This window comes from Pseudorca crassidens, chromosome 5 (genome assembly GCF_039906515.1).
Source record: "Pseudorca crassidens isolate mPseCra1 chromosome 5, mPseCra1.hap1, whole genome shotgun sequence".
Classification (NCBI taxonomy): domain Eukaryota; kingdom Metazoa; phylum Chordata; class Mammalia; order Artiodactyla; family Delphinidae; genus Pseudorca; species Pseudorca crassidens.
The window spans coordinates 53,590,039-53,614,117 of NC_090300.1; the positions used below are offsets into that span (position 1 = coordinate 53,590,039).

The following is a 24,079-nucleotide window of genomic DNA, read 5'->3' on the forward strand; positions in this document are numbered from 1 at the left end:
CTTGATAGGGAGATGAGGAAAAGAGACAGTCAAAGAGAACCTGACTAAAACCACTGTCATCCCCCAGGGGAGGGACAAGGAGTCAGGGTGACGGTGTGCATGCCAAAGTTGCACCTTCTGAGGAGAGATATTAGAGGCTGCACACTGTGGAGGAAACAAGAGTCTATTGACCAAGTCTGGCCAACTCACAAATAAACAAGCAAACAACGACAACGACAACCAGACCTAGAGCCAGTCTGGATAGGTCTTCAGAGTTGCTACCATGGAAATGTACAGTTTGCAACAAAAAAACTTATGAGACATACAAAGAAACAGGCAATGGGACCCATACACACAGAAACTGTCTTTGAGAGGACCCATATGTTGGACTTAGCACACAAAGACTTCAAAGCAGCTGTTATAAACATGTCTAAAGAACTAAAGGAAACCATGCTTATGAGTGTAGATTCAAAATTCCTCAACAAAATATTAACAAACCGAATTTAGCAACGTATAAAAACGATCATATGTCATAACCAAGAGGGATTTTTCCCAGGAATGCAAGACTGGCTTACATCTAAAAGTTAATGTAACAGGGCTTCCCTGGTGGCGCAGTGGTTGAGAGTCCGCCTGCCGATGCAGGGGACTGCGGGTTCGTGCCCCAATCCGGGAAGATCTCACATGCCGCGGAGCGGCTGGGCCCCGTGAGCCATGGCCGCTGAGCCTGCGCGTCCGGAGCCTGTGCTCCGCAACGGGAGAGGCCACAGCAGCGAGAGGCCCGCGTACCGCAAAAAAAAAAAAAGTTAATGTAACATATCACACCAATAGAATAAAGCACAAAACCACATGATAATCTCAATAGACACAGAAAAGGCACTAAACAAAACCCAACACCCTACATAATAAAAATAGGCAACAAACTAGGAATAGAATGGAACTTCCTCAACCTGATAAAGGGCATCTACAAAAAAACTAAAGCAATAATCACATTTAATGGTGAAAGACTGAAAACTATCCACATAAGACTGAGAACAATACAAGAATGTTAACATACTTCTCTTTATTCAACGTAATTCTAGAAGTTCTATCTAATGCAATCAGGCAAGAAAAATAAAAGACATCGAGATTGGAAAGGAAGATGTAAATCAATCTGTATTCTAAAATGGCATAATCTTGCACACAGGAAATTCTAAGGAATCCACCGAGACACTATTAGAACTAATGAGTTCAGCAAGCTTGTAGGATTCAAGATATATACAAAATCATTTTATTTCTATACACCAGCAATGAATAATAAAAAATGAAATTAGGATGGGAATGTAAATCGGCACAGCCACTATGGAAAACAGTCGATGTTAACAATGTTTTAACGATGTTAAAAAATGCCAATGCATGGATAGTTGGATGGGTTGACTGATTGGCTAAATATTCATTGTGCACCTGTTCCATGCAATGGCAATCTACAAGGGCCAAGATATGGGGGGCAGCGAAGGAAGAAAAGTCAATCTTCCATCATACCTTCCAGTTGAGTTTCTTCCTTTATTACATTCATTATTACATTTGTTACATATATTACACTAAATTCTTTTCATAAAAGAGGCTATTCTGGGCAGTAACCAAATTCTTCTTTCCAGAAAAGGTACTGTATGATTGAGATGATTTATGCAATTGGAAGAATTCACCAGAGAACAAAGTCTAGATTGTGAGGAACCCCAATCATTTCCAGTGTCCTCAGGTGCCCACGGTGGATTCAGGACTTCCACGCCGGCGGGTCCCGGGGCACGAGCTGAAGACAGACGGTCAGCGAGAAGGCGGGACGCTCTACACGTAAAGAACCTCAAGTCCCAGAATCCCATGGGGACTCCAAGTCCCAGAAACCCGCCCGGCAAATCTACTCCGAGTCCCTAGCCGTCTGGCCGCGGACGCGACCAAGACAGGAAACTGGGGTGAGATGCCGCAGAATTTGTCCCCCACCATTTTCCTTGTAGGGAGGGGCTTTTTACAGAACTATAGGTACCTCAGTCGTCACATTCTCTCAGTTACAGCCCATGAAAGGCCCCCTGCCGGCAAGTTTTTTGTGATGTTCAGCATCCCCCCCTCCTCTCTCCCCTTTTCCTTGCCCCCGTAAGAATGGTTCAGCCGGGCATCTTGAGTTGGATCGATGGTTGCACCCGCCCTCCGCCGGAATGTGGGCCTTTGGAGCGTGTGAGGTGGGAGGGGCGGAGGTGGGAGGCGTGCTGGGCCCCGGCTGCAGCAGAGGCAGTGTCTGCCGCTGGCGGTGGGGGGAGCCGTGCGGGTTCCGGCTGCCCCGGCGAGGCGACCTCTGGGCCCGCGCCGCGGGCGTGGAGGACAGGTAGGCGAGCGGGCAGCCGCGGCTCCGGGAGAAACTCGGGCCTCGGAGTCCCCTACGGCGCCCGCTGCGCCCCTCGGCCTCCAGCGTTGAGGCGGGGGAGGAAGGAGATGCCGACCCAGAGAGACAGCAGTACCATGTCTCACCCGATCGCAGGCGGCGGCGGCAGCGGGGACCATTCTCACCAGGTCCGGGTGAAAGCCTACTACCGCGGGTGAGTGTGTGGGGTGGGGGTGGGGGTGAGAGGGAAGGGGAGAGGCCAGCTGGACTTGGCCTGGAGTGGGGGCGGGTGTGGGGCTGGAGATGTGGAAGGGATGGGCTGGGCGGGCAAGTCGGGGGACTCGGGATGGGTGACCGAGTGGTCGGGGGAGGAGCACGGGGCACTGGATTGCGGCACCCCCAAGGTGTGGCGCAGGGCGCCCTGGAATCGCGCGGCTGAGGGTCCTGAGCAGGGTCCGAGGGAGGAGCCTTGGAGTAAGTAGGTCCACCTGGTGGGTCCGAGAGACTCGTCTACCAAGAGATTTACAAGAGCTTTACGTCTTTAAGTCTGGATGTATTAGGGGTTGAGAGTTGATTCTGAGTGATGCCTTAGTTAACTAAGTTTACCATGGGTTTAAAAGACAAGATTGCTTCAGTTTGTTGACCCTTTTGATTACCAGCAGGCCTAAAGCCTCTGGTTCTCTAAGTCAGGTTTGTCTTTATCACATAGAAGAGTTCGCGACGTGTACCTGGACTGTGGTCAGGCTGCCAGTATATTAGACATAGGAGTTATTATTTGAGTAAAGTTGATGCGTTTTCAGGGATATGCATTAGGTACTTATGTCTCGCCAAGATTAGGTTGTATATGTGTAAATTAAAATTTGTGAACGCTTCTTTGTCAGTGTTGCTTCAAGGACTGTCCGATAGGGTGAGATATTGCAAGAAGAGGATGAGCATAGGCACAGTTTTAAAATCTGTGATCTTTACTCATATTATTACCTAAGTTATAACTATTGTGGTTACCAGAAATGATCCAGTCCTAATATCAGTGTATTAAATCATATTCCGTAGTATGACCGTGGTTTGAAATTTCTTAGAGATAACTATATTTGGGAGCATTAGAAAGTTGAACTGTTAGTGTGAGCATAAAGGTTTGAAACTAAGGGTTAACAGAACACCCGACCGCTGTGGCCTGTCTTACTGCTTGTTCAAGCAGAAGTAAATTGCTTTAAAAAACTCAAGCACTAGGAGGTTTGAAACTGCAGTACATACTTTTACATTCCTTAGAGGATCAGTGAAGATAGCAAACTTTCAAAATGCCTCTCTTGTTTTGATTTCAAAGAAAATATAAGCCCCTAAATGTCTTACTGATTTGATGTAAGGACTTCTAGTTTGTTTGCTGCCGTGAAGCCTCTGACCTCTCTCTGTTCATTAGCTTGACTGTATTTAGTAGTAGTTTAGAGGAGTTATTTTGGACAGTAACAGTGTTTTTGCTTAAATTGATCAGGGAAGTCTTGATTTTCAAACAATAGCTACGCACTTTGCACTGTGGAAAAAAAAAGCTTTGCTTCCTTTACCTTACCTTTAATTTGACAGATGAGATATTTCGCTTTAGAATGTGTTCCATTTTATAGTTGACAGTCTGTGAGTTGTTAGGTACAGAGAATGAAATATAGTACATTTTCTTTTTTTTAAAGTGTCTGATTATTGACAGTTTAAAAAACGAGGTTAAAAAATAAATACACGCACATGGTAGGAAAGTGCAAATTGTTCAGAAGTATAAAATAAAAAGTGTTCCCCATTCAGTCCTCCCAACCTTCAGAGGTAATTACTATTGATAGTTTATTTCTTGTTCTTCTGGAGGTTGCCTTTATTACTTTAAAAGTTATACTTCCGTTTCGTGATTTATCAACTTTACATGGTATCTATTGATTCCTTCCTCTGAAGATGCGAAATTGGATGCACACTACATTTTGCTTCCTCGCTCCCTGATACCTCTCAAGTTTTGATTGTTACAGTATAATTTTTAGTTCTCCGGTTTATCTTTCTGACTTTAAATAATATAAATTTTTGACTTATTCATTTCAGGTAGTTTCCAATGATTCCAACTATGAAACACAAAGAAACTAGTGCTTCTTCCTTTTTTCCTATTTTTATTAGTTTGACAAGTGTAAATAGGCCTAGTTAGTAAATTAAAATCATTGTAAGCTTCTCTTTTGGAAAGAAATCAAAGTCTTTAGAATGTAGGTATCATATAATATTTTCTTGGTTTATTGCTCCAATTATTTTTTTTTTTAAAGAGGATAAGGACGGCTTCCCTGGTGGCGCAGTGGTTAAGAATCCGCCTGCCAATGCAGGGGACACGGGTTCCAGCCCTGGTCCGGGAAGATCCCACATGCTGCGGAGCAACTAAGCCCGTGCACCACAACTACTGAGTCTGCGCTCTAGAGCCTGCGAGCCACAACTACTGAGCCCGCGTGCCACAACTACTGAGCCTGCATGCCACAACTACTGAAGCCCGCACGCCTAGAGCCTGTGCTCCGCAGCAAGAGAAGCCACTGCAATGAGAAGCCCGCGCACCGCAACGAAGAGTAGCCCCCGCTCGTGGCAACTAGAGAAAGCCCATGCGCAGCAACGAAGACCCAATGCAGCCAAACATAAATAAATAAAATAAATAAAAAGTTCCCTTTAAAAAATAAATAAATTTAAAAAAATAAATAAAAGAGCATAAGGACTTATAACCCTTTTACTGCTTGACTAAAACGTCTCCAAGACATTCAAGTTAACATTTTCTTTGCTTGTTTTTAAAAACCTATGAATTTTGCTAAGTAATGAATCAACCCCTTGCCCTTTAGTGCTTTTATTCAATGAAAACTTTCTAATAGCGCCTTCATTCCAAGCCTCATTTAAAGACAACATCAGCACTCTAAATTGTACCAATTTCTGTCCTCTGAAATTAGATCTGTTAAGATTATATGTTTATTAACAATAGTCTAAACTGATGGTTATGATATTACTTAGTCAGCTGCCCATTACTACAAATGAAAGTAAAATGAGTCACCAATGAGGATAGTTAATAAACGGGTTGGCTAAGTAGAACACCTGCCTGATTTTAAAGTAGAAAATTCTTCCCTTACTATCAAGAAATGTAAGGACAATCTGCATTTGAAAAAGTTTCTTTTCCTTCAGATCATCTGAACGGCCGTTATCGATTTTCCCCCATCTCCTTCTAACAATATTTCTTTCCAGTGAATATTGAAATCTCAGAATAGACAGAATATTTTAGTGAATGAATTGCCGTCTCCTTTCAATGATGTGTTTAGTGTTCTCATGCTGTTTAATTTGTTCTTAGTGCAACTGTGATGTCTCCCTAGATATAGCAGATATTTAATTAGCCTTTTTCTAATTTTTATTCAGGAGATTAATAGCACTGAGAATCTGATTTTATTGGAGGCCACCTAAGAGTGCCTGTCTCCTGGCCTGTACTCCTCTTTCCTCACCACAGGAGCTTGTCAATGAGTGGCCTGCCTGCCTTCAATCATTACCTTGTGGTGTTAGCTTGGAGGAGGAGAAACAGGTTTTGTGGGTTAGTGGTAGATTGCCATTGTGTGTGCTATCGTTCTATGAAGTTACTTGATATTACAGGGTAAAATTTAACAAGGAAATGTCTGAATTACTCGTTTCTTTACGTTATAAATGTAAGAGAAATTTTGCAAAGAGCTTGTAAAAAAGCTTTTTAAACCAGTGCTGTTGAGCAGTTATGAATCCAGAGGATTCTTTCTGTGAACATCTACAAATAAAAAGGGATGAACTCCTTGCATATTTGGAAATTATAGCTGGTTTAGTGACGAAGTATGCAGGATTTTTCTCACTGTGAACAAGTCTTGGCAAGACTTGTTTTTAAAAGTATTGCAAAATAATTTTAGTGATATACTTTAGCAATGGTTCTAAGGAAATAAAAATGATATATTAAGTTGAAAGTTGGGGGAATGTGAGTCATTGGTCATGCAGCTTCTGGCATGTCACCTAACCATAGGGCAGCAGATCCGTAGCTTCACCAGAGAGAAAGAAGGGACGTGGTGGCCTGGTGCCAAAACCAAAACAACCGTCTCAGAAATTTGGATTAGATAATGTGGAGATAAATTGCTTGTTAGCAGTGAGGACTGAAGCTGAAGAGTTACGGGAGAGGCTGGTGAGGCCGGGATCACCCGTGTGCAAACTGAAGGGCTGAGGAAACAGAGGAGAAAAAAGCAGCTCTCTACAGAGAATAATTTCCTGGATAGCTTTCTAATACAGCTCCCAAACCTCTTATTAAAGTAACTTGAGTGTTTGTTTTCTTTATGGTTGAAATGAGCCTAATTAAAACACTCCAGTCTTGTTTAGGATTTCACATTTTACCAAAGTGTGTTTAAACTCAGTTTAATAAATATTGTTGAACAACTACTATAAGCCAGGCACATGGTACTGGGGTGGGCACAGAGGATGTAGAGTCAATAATACAAGGCTCTGCCCTTGAGGAACCAAGAGACTTGTGGGAGGAAAGACTTTAAAAAGTTAATAAAGGGATGTGTGTGTGTGTGTGTGTGTGTGTGTGTCTGTGTGTGTGTATGTAAGGTACGTGCTAGGATGGCTACTGGGGAGAAGTTTGGGGTGAGGGAAGCCCTCCAAGAGGTTGAAATGTTTGATGCTTTTAAAGGATAAGTAGGTTTGCCTGGTGGATTATGGTGTTGGGTGGGAGGTCATTCCAGGCATTGCACAGCTGCATGATACGTTTGGAGAATTAAGATCAGTTTAGTCGTTAGTCCCATAGTCATTCCTCATTAGGACATAAAGTGTGAAGTGGACACTGATGAGAAGTGAGCTAATAAGAAGGTTCACAAGCACTAGATCATGAAGACTCTCGAATATCATACTTTGGGCTTCAGACTTTTTCTTGTTGGTGAAGGTTTTAAGTAAGAGGGATGCACGGTTTAGATTTTTATTTTAGAAAGATCACTCTTGGAACCAGTATAGTAGACGAATTAGCAATGGATGAGACTAATCTGGAGGCTTTGGAAGTAGTCCAAGTGAGAGATTCTGAGGAGTTGGAAAAGAGGATATGGATTCAATGGCAATTTTAGGGGGTAGAGTCAATATGAATTAGAGAATGATTGCCTGTGGAGAAGAGAGAGGGTCTGAGTCAGACATGGATTTCTCATTTGGAGAGACTAGGGAATAGAAAAGAAAGAGATTTATTAGAGAGGGTAATTAATTACCTGGAACAAGTAATCAAATTTTGAACTCAGGGTGCTTTGGGAGCATCCAGGGGGAAATGTCCAGAATTAACTGACCAACCGTTTTTTGTGTGCCTGCTCTGTGTCCCCAGCACTCTGCATGACAGCTAACCTATGTAGGAGTATGGCTGAGAATGATGATAGGAACAAAAATGCCACCAATGGCCAAATACAGATCACAAAGACAAGGCACTAAAGCTAAATTTTAAAAATACAGAGATATATAAAGTAGGCTCTCACCCCCTCTTCATAGGGATAGCCATTGTTAACAGTTGGGGATATTCTACATCATATCAATATATCTGTAAGTGTAGGTGTGTGTATACATACAGACACACCCTTTTATTTTTCCAATAAATGGGTTCATATTTCTATACATGTTTCTTTAACTTGAGTTTTTTCATTCATGGTCATTTTTCCATGTCAGGATAGACAGATAAATAGGTAGATACATACAGATAGAGCAATCCACCTCTTTCATTATAATTGGTACATAGTGTTCCATAGCATCATTATACCACAGTTCATTTAATCTTTTTTTCTGATTGATGAACTTTCGTTAAATCGCTTTGTCAAATCATGTTGAAGGAACATCCTTATAGTTAATATGTATTCTTGCAAACATGGTCAAAGATATGCCTGCTTTAAAACTTGATATTATCTTCGAAAAATGTATCAATTGACATTCCCAGCAAGTGTACAAATGAAGCATTTTCCTTATGCTCCCATTGCATGTTATTGGTCTTTAAAATTTTTGCAAATACAATTGGCAAAAAATGCTAACTTTTTTTTAAACAATATTGAGAGGTAGATATCATTATCTCCATTTTATGGATGATAACTTCGAGGCTTAGTAAAGCATAATACAAAGCTGAGTCTTACCCTTCAGAGAAATTTCCCTTTACCCTTTTACTGTATTGATGGGGTTTTTAAGATTACTTTTTTTCTTTATTGTCAAATTCATATTTCACAGTTATTCTTTTCAAGTCAATTTTCTATCTCCTTGATTTTTAAAAATGGAAGTTTCATTATGGTTTTCTTATAATTAACAATTAATTTGAGGGGGTTATGAATATTTCCTTAAAACCTTTGACCCAGTAATTTTACCATCCATGGATAATCCTGCCTACAAAACTTTTTTTTTTCTGATTGTACTATATTTAATTTAGGAGAGAAGCTTATGTTGAGAAAGCAGAAGGACTGAATATGGTTCTTTTTCAGGTTTATTTTTAAAAGCAATTAGTCCTAAGGAAAAACTTTAGTTTCTATATTTTAGAACATAGGAACATAATGAATGCTTAAAACTGTTTGACCGCTGAAGCAAAAATGCTTTTTTTTTAAATTCAGCTAAAACTATATCTGAATTTGCCATTTTGGGCATCTTTGTGGTGAAGCAGACTGTATTCTGTTGAAGTCCAGTGGTAAGCTAATTTATGCCAACACTGAAGTTAAAACCAGGAAAAATAAGAATCTTCCATGCATGATTTGTTTTGTACCTTTAGAAGTAATATCTTTATTTTGCAGCTTACTTTTAGCTTTGGTACTATAATAAGGATTTGGTGATTGTGGGGTATATGAACATGGTGCTTTCCAATTACTTGGAGAGTTATTTATAAGAAACTCCCTTAAATGTTTTAGTTCCTGGAACTTAAGGAGTGGCAGTTGGTAAATCATGACTCCTTCATTGAGTCCCTTTAGGATGTATGTACTTATTACTTTTAAAGGATTACACATGTTTTAAAAATATTTGTATTTTCTGGGCTTCCCTGGTGGCGCAGTGGTTGAGAGTCCGCCTGCCGATGCAGGGGACACGGATTCGTGCCCTGGTCCGGGAAGATCCCACATGTCACGGAGCGGCTGGGCCCCATGAGCCATGGCTGCTGAGCCTGCGCGTCCGGAGCCTGTGCTCCGCAACGGGAGAGGCCACAGCAGTGAGAGGCCCGCGTACTGCAAAAAAAAAAAAAAAAAATTTGTATTTTCTGATAAATATTTTACAGCTCTTGAAAAATAAGGTTTCTGAAAATTCCCTATTGTTTGGAGATGTGCTTACGTATTTGTTAATTTTAACTACGTGTGGACCTTAATAAGGAAGTCTTATTTTGATGACATCTGATCATACTAACTTTTTCTCCTTGCATTCAAAAAAGATAATGTCACGCTTGTTCTTTGCCAGGGAAATTCAGTGGGAGCCTTTTCTTCTCTTCTGATTTAATTCTAAAATATACTCTCTGAATCCTCACCCCCTCATACTAGTAACCTTGAGGATATTTTGAAAGAAAAATTGCTTTAAGGTAAGCAGGTTCCCTTTTCTAAAAATAATTAATTTATGTATTTATTTTTGGCCGTGCTGGGTCTTCATTTCTGTGCGAGGGCTTTCTCTAGTTGTGGCAAGCGGGGGCCACTCTTCATCACGGTGCGCGGGCCTCCCACTGTTGTGGCCTCTCTTATTGCGGAGCACAGGCTCCAGATGCGCAGGCTCAGTAGTTGTGGCTCACAGGCCCAGTTGCTCCGCGGCATGTGGGATCTTCCCAGACCAGGGCTCGAACCCATGCCCCCTGCATTGGCAGGCAGATTCTCAACCACTGCGCCACCAGGGAAGCCCCAGCAAGTTCCCTTTTAATGTCACTAGAAGAAGGAGCTATTTTAAAATATATTTAAAATATATTTAAATATATACTATATATACTATTAAAATATACTGTTTAAAATATAAATTTTAAAAATAATTAAAACAGGGACTTCCCTGGTGGTCCAGTGGTTAAGACTTTGCCTTCCATTGCAGGGGGTGTGGGTTCGATCCCTGGTCAGGGAGCTAAGATCCCACATGCCTCGCAGCCAAAAAACCAAAACATAAAACAGAAGCAAGGACTTCCCTGGTGGTGCAGTGGTTAAGAATCCTCCTGCCAATGCAGGGGACACGGGTTCGAGCCCTGGTCCAGGAAGATCGCACATGCCGTGGAGCAACTAAGCCTGTGCACCACAACTACTGAGCCTGCTCTCTAGAGCCCGTGAGCCACAACTACTGAGCCCGTGTGCCACAACTACTGAAGCCTGCATGCCTAGAGCCTGTGGTCCGCAACAAGAGAAGCCACCTCAGTGAGAAGCCCACACACCACGACGAAGAGTAGCCCCCACTTGCTGCAACTAAGGATAGCCTGCCCCCAACATCGAAGACCCAACACAGCCAAAACTAAATTTAAAAAAAAAAAAAAAGAAACCAGAAGCAATATTGTAACAAATTCAACAAAGACTTTAAAAATGATCCACATCAAAAAAAATCTTAAAAAAAAATTAAAACAATTTTTAAAATTTATAAGTCATTTAAATTTGTTTTATATCTTATTTATAATTATCATAAAATCATACCTTTACATGGTAGAAAAAATAATAATATTCTATGCCGTTCAGAAAGGTCTAAGTATTTGTTTGGCCAAAAAGGTCGTTCAGGTTTTTCCCTAACATCTTAAAAACCCAAATGAACTTTTTGGCCAACCCAATACAAAGTACATCTTCTTTCCATCTCTAGTCTCTCCTTAATCCCCTGTTCCACCACCTAGAGTTAACTACTATTAAAATTCTGCTTTCTTTTATTATATCTGTTGATCAGTATGGAAGATGAGGAATTTAGCACTTCTTCATTGCCTCCTCTCCTGACTATTTTTAGTTTTTCTTGTGGTTACATTTATAACTTAAATAATATACCTCCTCCCGCTTTTCTTTTTTATTTATAATTGTGGTAAAAAAATTTTAATTGACCATCTTAACCATTTTTAAGTGTACAGTTGAGCAGTGTTAACTATATTCACATTGTTATGTGACCAATCTCCAGAACTTTTTCATTTTGCAAAACTGAAACTACATACTAACAACTCTCCCATTCTTCTCCAACCCCCAACCCCTGGCAACTACTCTTCTGTTGTCTGTTTCTATGAATTTGACTACTCTAGATACTTCATATAAATGGAGTCATACAGTGTTTGTCTTTTTGTGGCTGGCTTATTTCATTTAACATAACGTCTTCAAGCTTCATTCATATTGTAGCATGTGTCAGAATTTCCTTTCTCTTTAATGCTGAGTAATATTTCTTTGTATTTATATATCACATTTAGTTTATGTATTCATCCGTCAGTGGACACTTGGGTTGCCTCCACCTTTTGGCTATTGTGAATAATGCTGCTATGAATGTGGATGTACAAATATCTTTTGGATTCCCTGTTTTCAGTTCTTTTGGATATATGTACCCAGAAGTGGAATTGCTGGATCATATGGAAATACTATTTTTAATTTTTTTGAGGAGCATCCATACTGTTTTCTATAGCTGCTGCACCATTTTTCATTCCCACCAACAGAGCACAAGGTGCTAATTTCTCCACATCTTCGATTATACTCGTTCTGTTTTTTTCATAGTAGCCATCCTAATGGATGTAAGGTGACCTTTCATTATGTTTTTCTCTTATTGGCGTATAGTTCATTTACAATGTTGTGTTAATTTCTGCTGTATCATTATAGTTTTGATTTACATTTCTCTAATAATTAGTGATGATAAACATCTTTTTTTTTTTAACATCTTTATTGGAGTATAATTGCTTGACAATGGTGTGTTAGTTTCTGCTTTACAACAAAGTGAATCAGTTATACATATACATCTATCCCCATATCTCTTCCCTCTTGCATTTCCCTGAACATCTTTTTGCTAAGCTTGTTGGCCATTTGTATATCCTCTTTGGAGAAGTGTCTGTTCAAGTCCTTTGACTGTTTTTAAGTTTCAAGTTATTTGTTTTTTTCTTGTCCCCTGCTTTTACATTTAATTATTAGTTGTAAATATATTGACTCTCCACTAAGAAAGAGACATTTTTGAATTTACACTTCCTTTTGCTTTCTCTACATCTTGATTTTTCTTGGTAATTTTTATATTGTAAAGGTTTATAACATTATTCTGTTCTTTAACTCCTATTTTTTTTAAGTAATTTTAAAAAGCATTTATAATGAATTCTTATGTAAGTGTGATGCACTTGAAAAGCCAAGAAGTGTGTTTAGATGCTTAGAGAAGGAAAAGTAATCTTGTGTCAGTAAAACTTCTTTTAAGGGTTCCTGTTAACTTTAGTTTTGGGGGCTGGTATGTTTTCTCCGTAAATTTTATCCCATCTGTTTTCAATCATCTAGGATTTTCTCATACTTTTTGGTCTGCTGCTGCTGCCGTTTTCGTGTTCTAAGACTTTGATAAACTTGTCATTTCAGTTTTCTGTCATTTCATTAGGCCCTTAGGATGAAAGATTATAGATGTTTGTTCCTTCCACCATTTTAAACCAGAAGCATCTGTTTTTGTTTTGTTTTGTTTTGTTTTTCTGTGTATTTTTTAGAAGGTTGGATTATTTTTATCTAATAAGGGTCCACTTCTATTTAAAGTGTTATATGAATTAATAATGTTTTAAAATTTATTGAACAGATTTAGAGTATGCTATATGCTAGGTACTATTATAAGTATTTTAAACATGAATTCACTTAATCCATTAAATCCTTATAATATCATAGGAGATAATATTATTCTCATTTTATAGATGAGGAAATTGAACCAACAGAGAAGTTAAATAAATCACCTAAGGTTATACAGCTGGTAAGTGATAGAACCTGGATTCAAACCCAAGCATACTGGCTTTAGCTCTCATGGTCTTAACCAGTATACTACGGCTGCCTCGTATATGTCACTCATCCATTGTGGAATGCTTTTTTTTTTTTTTCCCCATGGTACGCGGGCCTCTCACTGCTGTGGCTTCTCACGTTGCGGAGCACAGGCTCTGGACGCGCAGGCTCAGCGGCCATGGCTCACGGGCCCAGCCGCTCCGCGGCATGTGGGATCTTCCCGGACCGGGGCACGCACCCGTGTTCCCTGCATCGGCAGGCAGACTCTCAACCACTGCGCCACCAGGGAAGCCCTGGAATGCTTTTTATTTTACATTTCCTCATGCTTTTTTTTAGAGACCAACATATGACACCTCCATTCACTCAACATATATTAATCCATTCTGAGCCAGACGCTGCTTCAGATATTGGTGATGCAGCAGTGAGCAAAACAAAATGCCTGCTCGCATGTTTAGTTGGGGGAGACAGACTGTAAAATATGTATAATTTATATATGCTGGCAACGTATTTTCTCTGAAGAATAAAAAACAATTAACTAGCTTCATACACTAAAGTAGACCCATTTAATCTCGGAAACAAGGGTTACAGTTTTTATTAGCCAAACTTTTTTTTTAATTTATTTATTTTTATTTTTTGTCTGCATTGGGTCTTTGTTGCTGTGCACGGGCTTTCTCTAGTTGTGGCGAGCAGGGCTATCCTTTGTTGTGGTGGCTTCTCTTTTTGCGGAGCCTGGGTTCTAGGCACGTGGGCTTCAGTAGTTGTGGCTAGCAGGCTTCAGTAGTTGTGGCTCACGGGCTCAGTAGCTGTGGTGCATGGGATCAGTTGCTCCGTGGCACGTAGGATCTTCCCGGACCAAGGATCGAACCTGTGTCCCCTGCATTTGTGGGCGGATTCTTATCCACTGCACCACCAGGGAAGTCCCTAGCCAAACTCTTAAAAGTGAAATTGACTGACTGTATCCATTATGCTTTTGTCACAAAATAACATCTAATGATAGCTGTGGGTTGGGTGGATGCTGCTGTGGGAGGTGGTGTTGCAGATTAGCATGCAGGTGGCTTTTCAGGAGTGCTTTTGGGGTTGACAGCTATGGAAGAGAAGGGGAGAAGCAAGCTTAGGTAGGAAAAAATCAAGATGCCCTGAAGTCCCTACAGAAGCCTTAGTTGACCCTCCAGGGAGTTCTGAAGATGAGTTGACACTTCAGAGCTTTCCCGAGTCACGTCTGGGACCTTTATACCCCCATATTGAATTGGCTGTTGGTTGTGGGCTGACCAGGAAGGGGATTTGACTATAGGCGAGCAGTCACATCTCTGAAGGAGGCTGAAGACTGGGGATGTCTACCGGTAGCACTCCCGGTAGCTGGGATGACAAATGCTCCATTGCTAATGGGGGATTCTGGAGGTGGGGTGGAGAGCCGGCAGGTCAGATCACAGCATCCACCGCGAGTGTCATTAGGAGATGTGGATTTGAATTTGCATTCTGTTTCCTAACTGTGAGACTCCGGCAAATATTCCCCTGTGCTAAGCTTTTTAAATCTGTAAAACAGGATTAGTAGGTCTAGTTTGACAGTTATTATGAAGATCATATAAGATGTTTGTTCAAACATCTGAAACATGCTAAATATTCTGCACATGTTTATAGGCTAAGGAAACATAAACAGTGATATTTCCTTGTCAAGAGTGCACTTTTTAGAAGTTGGGTTTCTCCTGGAAAATACTACTTCTACATTCAGTTAAGAAATATTTGAGTCCCTATTATATAAATAGTTATGTGAATATATTAAAAAGTCAAGAATTTTTATCTTCCAGCTGTTTATAATCTAGCTAAGGATGTGTGTATATAATTAGTTGAATAACAAAAATTGGAACATAAGATACATGTTGGTTGGACAGATTTAAAAGTATAGACCATCAGGCTTATGTGGTTGAAAAAGTTTTAATGGAAGTTGATATTGAAGAAAAAAGTTGATGTTGAAGAAAGAAGGTTGATGTTAAAGAAAGATCCCCAACTCCCTCCTTAAACTGAGGACAGATCAGGATTAAAACTTAGATCATCAAGGTCTTATGTGTGGTGGTTTGAGTAAACAGATGTCTGTAATAAAGAGTTTGTATCGGGAATGGTGCGATCACGTTGAGAATAGAAATTGGAACAAGCTTGGAACAAGCTTATCAAGAGTCTTAAATACCACAGAGAGAGTTGGAATTACAGATTTAGGAGACCCTTACATAGAGATAATAGTTAAAACATTGAATGTGAATTAGGTTTCAGAAAGAGAGAGACAATGAATGAGAGAGGTTGTGAAGAATGTCTTGTGATTGGAGATAGAGGAGACTTAATAAGTGTTCAGAATAGTAGAAAGGGAGCCAGGGAAGCAGACTGTTATGAAAGCTAAGGCAAGAGGGTTCCAAGAGGCAGGGGTAGAAAACCATGAGATGCTTAGAAAGAGAATGATTATCAAGAAAAGGCCATTCAGTTTCTATGTGTGGCTTTCTGCTTAAAGCCCCTAAAGACTGCAGTTTTAACTTTTTTGCACATGTCTAAAATTTTTAATACCTTATTTCTTACTCTGTGTTCTGCATTCCAACTACACATGTGTGCTTGCACAGTCCCTAACACAGTGTCATTTCCTTCCTCTCTTCAACAAATATTTATTGAATACCCATTCTGTGCTAGACACCGCGTTGGCCACTAGGAATATAATGAACAAAATTCCTATTTTAATCAAGCTTACATTCTAGCTGAGGTAGATGGTAGACTATAAACATCGGTTTATCTGTCCAGTGATAGAAGAGGTAGGTCAGAGGGGCAGCTAGGGCCATTCACACAGGGCCTTGTAGACCCTGCTAGAGACTTTGGATTTCCCTTTACTTTAGGGAAAGACATTTGGAGAGTTTAAAACAAAGGAAAGACATGAACTACATTAATTTTGTAAAACCCTTATGACAGAGGTCACTATATGTGTGTTAAATTAAGAGTCATTTGGTCTGTTTGACTTACCTTTGAAAGGATGACTGTGGCTGGCTACGACATGGAGATTAGATCACAGGGAGCCTTCTTATGGGTCCCTGGAGGAAAACCCAGGCTTCTGTTCTAAAACATTTTGTTATGTTTTTAAGTCTCGTTGTGAATAGCTGCTAGGTGGATTTATTTAAGTACTATGACTTATCCAACAGTAATATAAAAATAAACACATGTTTATGTCAATTCCTTCATTTTTTTTGGTGTCTACCTTAAAATATGAATCCTATTTTAAAATGAATTTTGGCAAATGAGTTGTTAATCTGGGTGATTAATCCATGGAAGTCAGGGCTGAGGAAGAGGACCTTTGTCAAATTTTTGAAGGGCCATCTCTTGGATGAAGGTAAACTTTTGGGGGAGGGGAGATCTAGGACTAGAGATTGAAAGAGATTTCAGTTAAGTATAATGCAGAGTTTGTCAGTAATAGAGCTGTTTGTGGAGTGGAATGCCTCACAAAAGAGTGAGCTTCTGATAACTAACATTAAAGCAAAAGTGGAACTACTATCTGTTAGAGCAGTTAGGGTGGGCTTCCTGAATGAGGAGGGGAGATTGAATTAAGGTTTCTCACAAAATCACTACTTTAATCTTTAAGCATTATTCAATGTTGGTATTTTATTTTTTACAGAGATAGTTTACTGGAAGCGGCACAGGCTGGTGCACACACAAAATAACTGAAGTCCATCAAATGGTCAGGCATTCAGTAATATGTAGAGCATTATTAGTCTTAGTCATTGTCTAACTTAAAACTCCTTTTCTTTTTCAGGGATATCATGATAACACATTTTGAACCTTCAATCTCCTTTGAGGGCCTTTGTAGTGAGGTTCGAGACATGTGTTCTTTTGACACCGAACAGCTTTTCACCATGAAATGGATAGATGAAGAAGGTGAGTGAATAAAGAGACGGCTGTCTATGTGAGCATTTGATTTAAGATACCATTTTGTAATTTTTTTAAACAATAAAGCTATATTTAATTTCAACCAATCAAAATTTTGTAGCTTTGGGCTTCCCTGGTGGCGCAATGGTTGAGAGTCCACCTGCCGATGCAGGGGACACGGGTTCGTGCCCTGGTCCGGGAAGATCCCACATGCCGCTGAGCGGCTGGGCCCGTGAGCCATGGCCGCTGAGCCCGCGCGTCCAGAGCCTGTGCTCCACACCGGGAGAGGTCACAACAGTGAGAGTCCCGTGTACCACCAAAAAAAAAAAAAAAAAAAAAAAAATTTGTAGCTTTTAGAATCTATTGCTCAAGACTGCATGTAAGCAACTTAAATGCAAAGTATACTGGTAGTGCTTAAGGGAAACAGACTGTGCACTTTTTTTTTTTTGCTCTCCTTCTATTTGATATTTTTTATTAGTTATCTATTTTATACATATTAGTGTATATATGTCAATCCCAGTCTCCCATTTCATCCCCCCCAAACCGCTTTCCCCCCTTGGTGTCCATATGTTTGTTCTCTACATCTGTGTCTCTATTTCTGCCCTGCAAACCAGTTCATCTGTACCATTTTTCTAGATTCCACATATACGCGTTAATATACGATATTTGTTTTTCTCTTTCTGACTTACTCCACTCTGTATGACAGTCTCTAGGTCCATCCACGTCTCTACAAATGACCCAATTTCATTCCGTTTTATGGCTGAGTAATATTCCATTGTGTATATGTACCACATCTTCTTTATCCATTCGTCTGTTGATGGGCATTTAGGTTGCTTCCATGACGTGGCTATTGTAAATAGTGCTGCAATGAACATTGTGGTACATGTATCTTCTTGAATTATGTTTTTTTCTGAGTATATGCCCAGTAGTGGTATTGCTGGGTCATATGGTAACTCTATTTTTAGTTTTTTAAGGACCCTCCATACTGTTCTCCATAGTGGCTGTATCAATTTACATTCCCACCAGCAGTGCAAGAGTGTTCCCTTTTCTCCACACCCTCTCCAGCATTTATTGTTTGTAGATTTTTTGATGATGGCCATTCTGACCAGTGTGAGCTGATACCTCATGGTAGTTTTGATTTGCATTTCTCTAATGATTAGTGATGTTAAGCATCCTTTCATGTGTTTGTTGGCAATCTGTATATCTTCTTTGGGGAAATGTCTATTTAGGTCTTCTGCCCATTTTTGGATTGGGTTGCTTGTTTTTTTAATATTGAGCTGCATGAGCTGTATATACATTTTGGAGATTAATCCATTGTCCGTTGATTCATTTGCAAATATTTTCTCCCATTCTGAGAGTTGTCTTTTCGTCTTGTTTATAGTTTCCTTTGCTGTGCAAAGCTTTTAAGTTTCATTAGGTCCCATTTGTTTATTTTTGTTTTTATTTCCATTACTCTAGGAGGTGGGTCAAAAAAGATCTTGCTGTGATTTATGTCAAAGAGTGTTCTTCCTATGTTTTCCTCTAAGAGTTTTATAGTGTCCGGTCTTACATTTAGGTCTTTAAGCTATTTGAGTTCATTTTAGTGTATGCTGTTAGGGAGTGTTCTAATTTCATTCTTTTACATGTAGCTGCCCAGTGTTCCCAACACCACTTATTGAAGAGGCTGTCTTTTCTCTATTGCATATCCTTGCTTTCTTTGTCATAGATTAGTTGACCATAAGTGCATGGGTTTATTTCTGGGTTTTCTATTCTGTTCCATTGATCTATATTTCTGTTTTTGTGTCAGTACCATATTGTCTTGATTACTGTAGCTTTGTAGTATAGTCTGAAGTCAGGGAGTCTGATTCCTCCAGCTCTGTTTTTTTCCCTCAAGATTACATTGGGTATTCGGGGTCTTTTGTGTCTTCATACAAATTTTAAGATTTTTTGTTCTATGTCTGTAAAAAAATGCCACTAGGGATTGCATTGAATCTGTAGATTTTTTTGGGTAGTATAGTCATTTTCACAATGTTGATTCTTCCAATCCAAGAACATGGTATATCTCTCCATCAGTTTGTGTCATCTTTGATTTCTTTCATCAGTGTCTTATAGTTTTCTGAGTACAAGTCTTTTACCTCCTTAGGTAGGTTTATTCCTAGGCATTTTATTCTTTTTGTTGCAATGGTGAATGGGATTGTTTCCTTAATTTCTCTTTCTGATCTTTCATTGTTAGTGTATAGGAATGCAAGAGATTTCTGTGCATTAATTTTATGTCATGCAACTTTACCAAATTCATTGATTAGCTCTAGTAGTTTTCTAGTGGCATCTTTAGGATTCTCTATGTATAGTATCATGTCATCTGCAAGCAGTGACAGTTTTACTTCTTTTCCAGTTTGGATTCCTTTTATTTCTTTTTCTCCTCTGATTGCCGTGGCTAGGACTTCCAAAACTATGTTGAATAATAGTGGCAAGAGTGGATATCCTTGTCTTGTTCCTGATCTTAGAGGAAACACTTTCAGTTTTTCACTATTGTGAATGATGTTTCCTGTGGGTTTGTCATATATGGCCTTTATTATGTTGAGGTAGGTTCCCTCTGTGCCCACTTTCTGCAGGGCTTTTATCATAAATGGGTGTTGAATTTTGTCAAAAGCTTTTGATTTAAGGTACCATTTTGTCTTTTTTTTTAAATTAATTAATTTATTTATTTTTGGCTGCATTGGGCCTTTGTTGCTGCACGCAGGCTTTCTCTAGTTGAGGTGAGCGGGGGCTACCCTTTGTTGTGGTGTGCAGGCTTCTCATTGCAGTGGCTTCTCTTGTTGCAGAGCACAGGCTCTAGGCATGCGGGCTTCAGTAGTTCTGGTACGTGGGCTCAGTAGTTGTGGCTCGCGGGCTCTAGAGTGCAGGCTCAGTAGTTGTGGCACAGGTTGCTCCATGGCATGTGGGATCTTCCCAGACTAGGGCTCGAACCTGTGCCCCCTGCATTGGCAGGCGGATTCTCCACCACTGTGCCACCAGGGAAGCCCTGTTTTTAAAACATAATAAAAGTCCTAATTAACTTAAGGAGGGAAAGGTATATTAGAAATTTGATGCCATTCTTATTTTCCTTCAGGTATTTGAGTATCAAAGAGTACAACTTTGTTTTGCCCTTTTTACCCTTAAATATAGTGAAATTAATGTGACTTTTTTCCAGCAATAAGGTAAACATCTCATTAAATAGTGTTACATTTTAGTTTAATTTTGAATATATGTTGCCTTATATTTTAAGAGATTACTTTCAATAATTTGACAGTACTTTACAGCAAATATCTTTAAAGAAAATGTTTTAGAAAAAGTGTAAAAGTGATTGTGACAACCATTACTTCAAAGGTGGTGGCAAAAACTTGATTCAGAAAACATTTATTGAATATGTGTGTGTTGAGGATAGATACTTTCTATCCTCAAACTCCACAGGGAGACGGACATGTGAAGAACAAATGTGACAGTTGAACCTAAATGCATAGGGGCCTCAGAATACAAGAGAAAGAGGAGCATCCGCATATGCCTGAAATATTTGCAAAGTTTGAACTAACCGTATAACAGAGTAAAAGTTTTTGAAGTGGAGTAGGTGAGGGGAGAACCAGAAAGAAAGAATAATATATAAAAAGGCACAGAGGTATGAAGAACATGGTGTGTGGGGAAGAGCAGTAATTCACTAAATTGAAAGTATGGGGAGGCCTCGTTCTGGCGGTCCCATATTGAACTGGAGTTGGAAGAGGTGAGTCTGGTCTCAAAATGGAGGTAAAACCACCCTCAGGTCACTCCCAGCCTGCTGCCACCAGGAGGAGGGCCATGATCCAAAGGAACCAGTGCTGTTGAGAAAACTGTTTATTGGAGGTCTGAACGTTGAAACTACAGATTATAGTTTAAGAGAACATTTTGAGAAATGGGGCACACTTCCGGATTGTGCAGTGATGAGAGACCGCCAAACAAAACTTCCCAGGACCTCTAGTTTTGTGACCTACTCTAGCGTTGAAGAGGTGGATGCAGCAGTGAGTGCAGGACCACCGAGGTTGATGGGTGTTTGGTGGAACCAAAGAGAGCTGTTTCTAGAGAGGATTCTGTAAAGCCTGCTGCCCTTCCGAAAGTGAAGAAACTTTTTGTTGGTGGTATTAAAGAGGATAGAGAAGAATATGAGAGACTACTTTGAAAAGTATGGCAGGATTGAAACCATAGAAGTTGGTCTTTCAACCATGGAAGACAGGCAGAGTGGAGAAAAGAGGATTTGCTTTTGTAGCTTTTGATGATCATGATACAGTTGATAAAATTGTTGTTCAGAAATACCACACAATTAACGGGCATAACTGTGAAGTGAAAAAGGTGTAACTCATAGTTCTTTCTCTCTAAATAGCTATTAAGTGTCCTAATTTTCTGGGGAAACTATAAAACTGTAGCCTTTGCCTCATTCAAGTAAAGGTTAAACTTTTCATTAAGGTCTGTTGATTCCCATGTGATCCATTTTACACTGGTGAATTCTGATACCAGTCTTTTCTTAATTTTAGGCTTACAGAGCCAGTAGTAATTATTTTTGAGTTCCTTGCAATTATTTTTCAGTTGTAATTTTTCATCTTTATTTTTAGCCATGTAGGCATTGGGGCATGCTTATATGGAGAAGAAATTTTCTCTAGGATCAGTGGAAGACAGGACTATAATTTGATTTCTCTGGTTTATGAGAAACATTGTTCTAGAAGCTAAACATTTAATTGTGGGATTTTATATCAGAGCAAATAAAGATCATACTTCATTTCTTTACACAGATTTATGACAACCATTCTTCTTCTTTGTGTTCAAAACTAGTTTTACTGATTTGTTTTGATGTGCATGTGGAAAAACTGGTTTGCTTAATCTAACTAAACATTTTAGAATGAATAGTGTTTTGTAACAATCATATGCTGGTTCTCATATGCAGTGAGAGTGTGGGGCAGGGCATGATAAATGTGAGTTTTTAGTTCCCTATATAAGAGTGATTGTTTTTCCTTAAAGATGTGCTTTAAAAATATTACATCTAATATTGAGTATTTTCTAAATTTCTAATTCTATAAATTCTAATTTATTCAGGGTCTGAATACCCGGTTTAAATTTAACTGTGTCACTTCTCTTTTACTAGACACTAGTAATTTCTGTCACTAGCCTTTGGGTATTTTGTTTCTTGTTAAAGTTTTTATTGAGAATAATGCATGCTTTTTAACAAAAATATTGATTTTTTTGAAGGAAAAAGTGTCTCTGGAGATCTTCAGACCCCCAGAAATAGCTGCTATGAACGAATTTATGGTATCTCTTTCTGTGAATATACAACTAGAAGGGATAGGGTAACAATTTTTTTCTGTCTTACAAATAGACTAATATTATGCAAGCTGTTATTTAACCTGTTTTTTCCCTTACCATCTTGTAGATAGCTTGTCATATCCGTGGGTTTTTTTTTTTTTGGCCACGCCATGTGGCTTGTGGGATCTTAGTTCCCCGACCAGGGATTGAACCCAGGCCCTCAGCAGTGAGAGCGCAGAGTCCTAACCACTGGACCACCAGGATATTCCCCATATCAGTGCATGTAGATTTATCTCATTCCTCTTAAAGGCTATGTAATATTATATAACAATGTTGTACCATAACTTATTTAATTAATCTCCTTTTGATAGATATTTGGATAGTTTGCAGTTTGTCAAAAATACTGGTGCAGGGAATATCTTTGTGCATGTATTTTGGGGACACTTGTACTATATTATTTGTAAATTCCCTGCAATGGAATGTGTCCTTGATGATAGGTGGTACCAAATTGACCTCCAAAAATATTGTACCCCTTGTTATACTTTTACCAATAGCATTTGTGAATTCCTTTTTTTTTACACCCTGTAAAGGACTATGTGAGGGAAACAGTTGAAAATGTAGGTGACTTGCAGAGTGGGAGAGGGTATTATTTGGATATAGTACTTTAATTCATGTCCTGTTGACTCTAGTAGGTGAGTTTCATGGAAATTTCAAATGAGTATAAACTTTCTTTGACGTAAAGAGCATGGAGTGTTTCTGGATTCTGGGAGGTTAAGCTTCTTCCTGACTTGCATTATAAATCTGATTTGATCATGGGGGGAAACACAGAGTGCCAAGATGCAACAAAACCATACTTAGGATGGCAAGAAACATATTTCTCTGATGTGATGTTTTCCAAACATCTTCAGTCTGGTGTAATTTTAGCTGGTATGTTAAGAACTAAAATAGTAAATCATTCTTCATACTTTTTTTTAATCCCCAGCACTATGCACTGATAGCGGTAATCGTGTCAGAAAAAACAGTGAGTGAAAACTTTTGGACTGAATGTATATTCAGTGTAACTTCAGTTATTTAGATAGCAGTGTTGTGGCTCCAAACCTGAAAATTCAAAAATGAAAATCAACATCAATAAGAAAGAAAATCCGAGTACCTCTGAGCAGATCTTGTTTTGTAACTGGTATTTTCCTTCTGCTTGGAGAACTTCCTTTAACATTTCTGTAGTGGAGGTTTGCTGGTAATGAATTCTTTTAGCTTTTCCGTATCTTTACTTCTCCTCTAAAAATAGCTTTACTGAGGTATAATTAACATACAATAAACTGTGCATATTGTAAGTATACTATTTGATGAAGTTTGACACCCAGGAAACCATCACCACAAGCAAGGTAGAGAACATATCTATTACCCCTTAATATCTATTACCCCGTCTGCTTTGCAATTCCTCACTCCTGCTCCTCTATTCCAGGCAACTACTGATCTGCTTTCTGTCCCTATAGGTTAGTTTGCATTTTTGGTCTGGCTTCTTTCACTCAGCATAATTATTGATACATGTTTTGTGTGTATCAGTAGTTCTTTTTTTTTTTTTTTTTTTTTGCTGAGTGGTATTCCATCATGTGGATGTACCACAATTTGTTTATCTGTTCATCTGTTGATGGACATTGAGTTTGTTTCTAGTTTGGGGCTATTATAA

The 24,079-nt window shown here is 39.3% G+C and overlaps 1 protein-coding gene across 6 annotated transcripts in view; it reads left to right on the plus strand.

Annotated features, from left to right (window-relative positions):
• Nucleotides 1–1,999: 1,999 nt before the first annotated feature.
• Nucleotides 2,000–24,079, plus strand: part of PRKCI (protein kinase C iota) — a 79,910-nt gene continuing 57,830 nt past the window's right edge. Inside the window, exons 1-2 of one of the 6 annotated variants that reach the window (XM_067738000.1) lie at nt 2,000–2,543; nt 17,000–17,121. In XM_067738000.1, coding sequence (XP_067594101.1) covers nt 2,110–2,543; nt 17,000–17,121 — 556 coding nt within the window. In that variant the 5' untranslated portion in view covers nt 2,000–2,109. Of the gene's footprint in view, nt 2,544–2,675; nt 2,804–12,566; nt 13,196–16,999; nt 17,122–24,079 lie in introns of those variants that run through there. The other 5 variants (XM_067737999.1, XM_067738002.1, XM_067738001.1 and 2 more) reach the window with 5 other exon arrangements.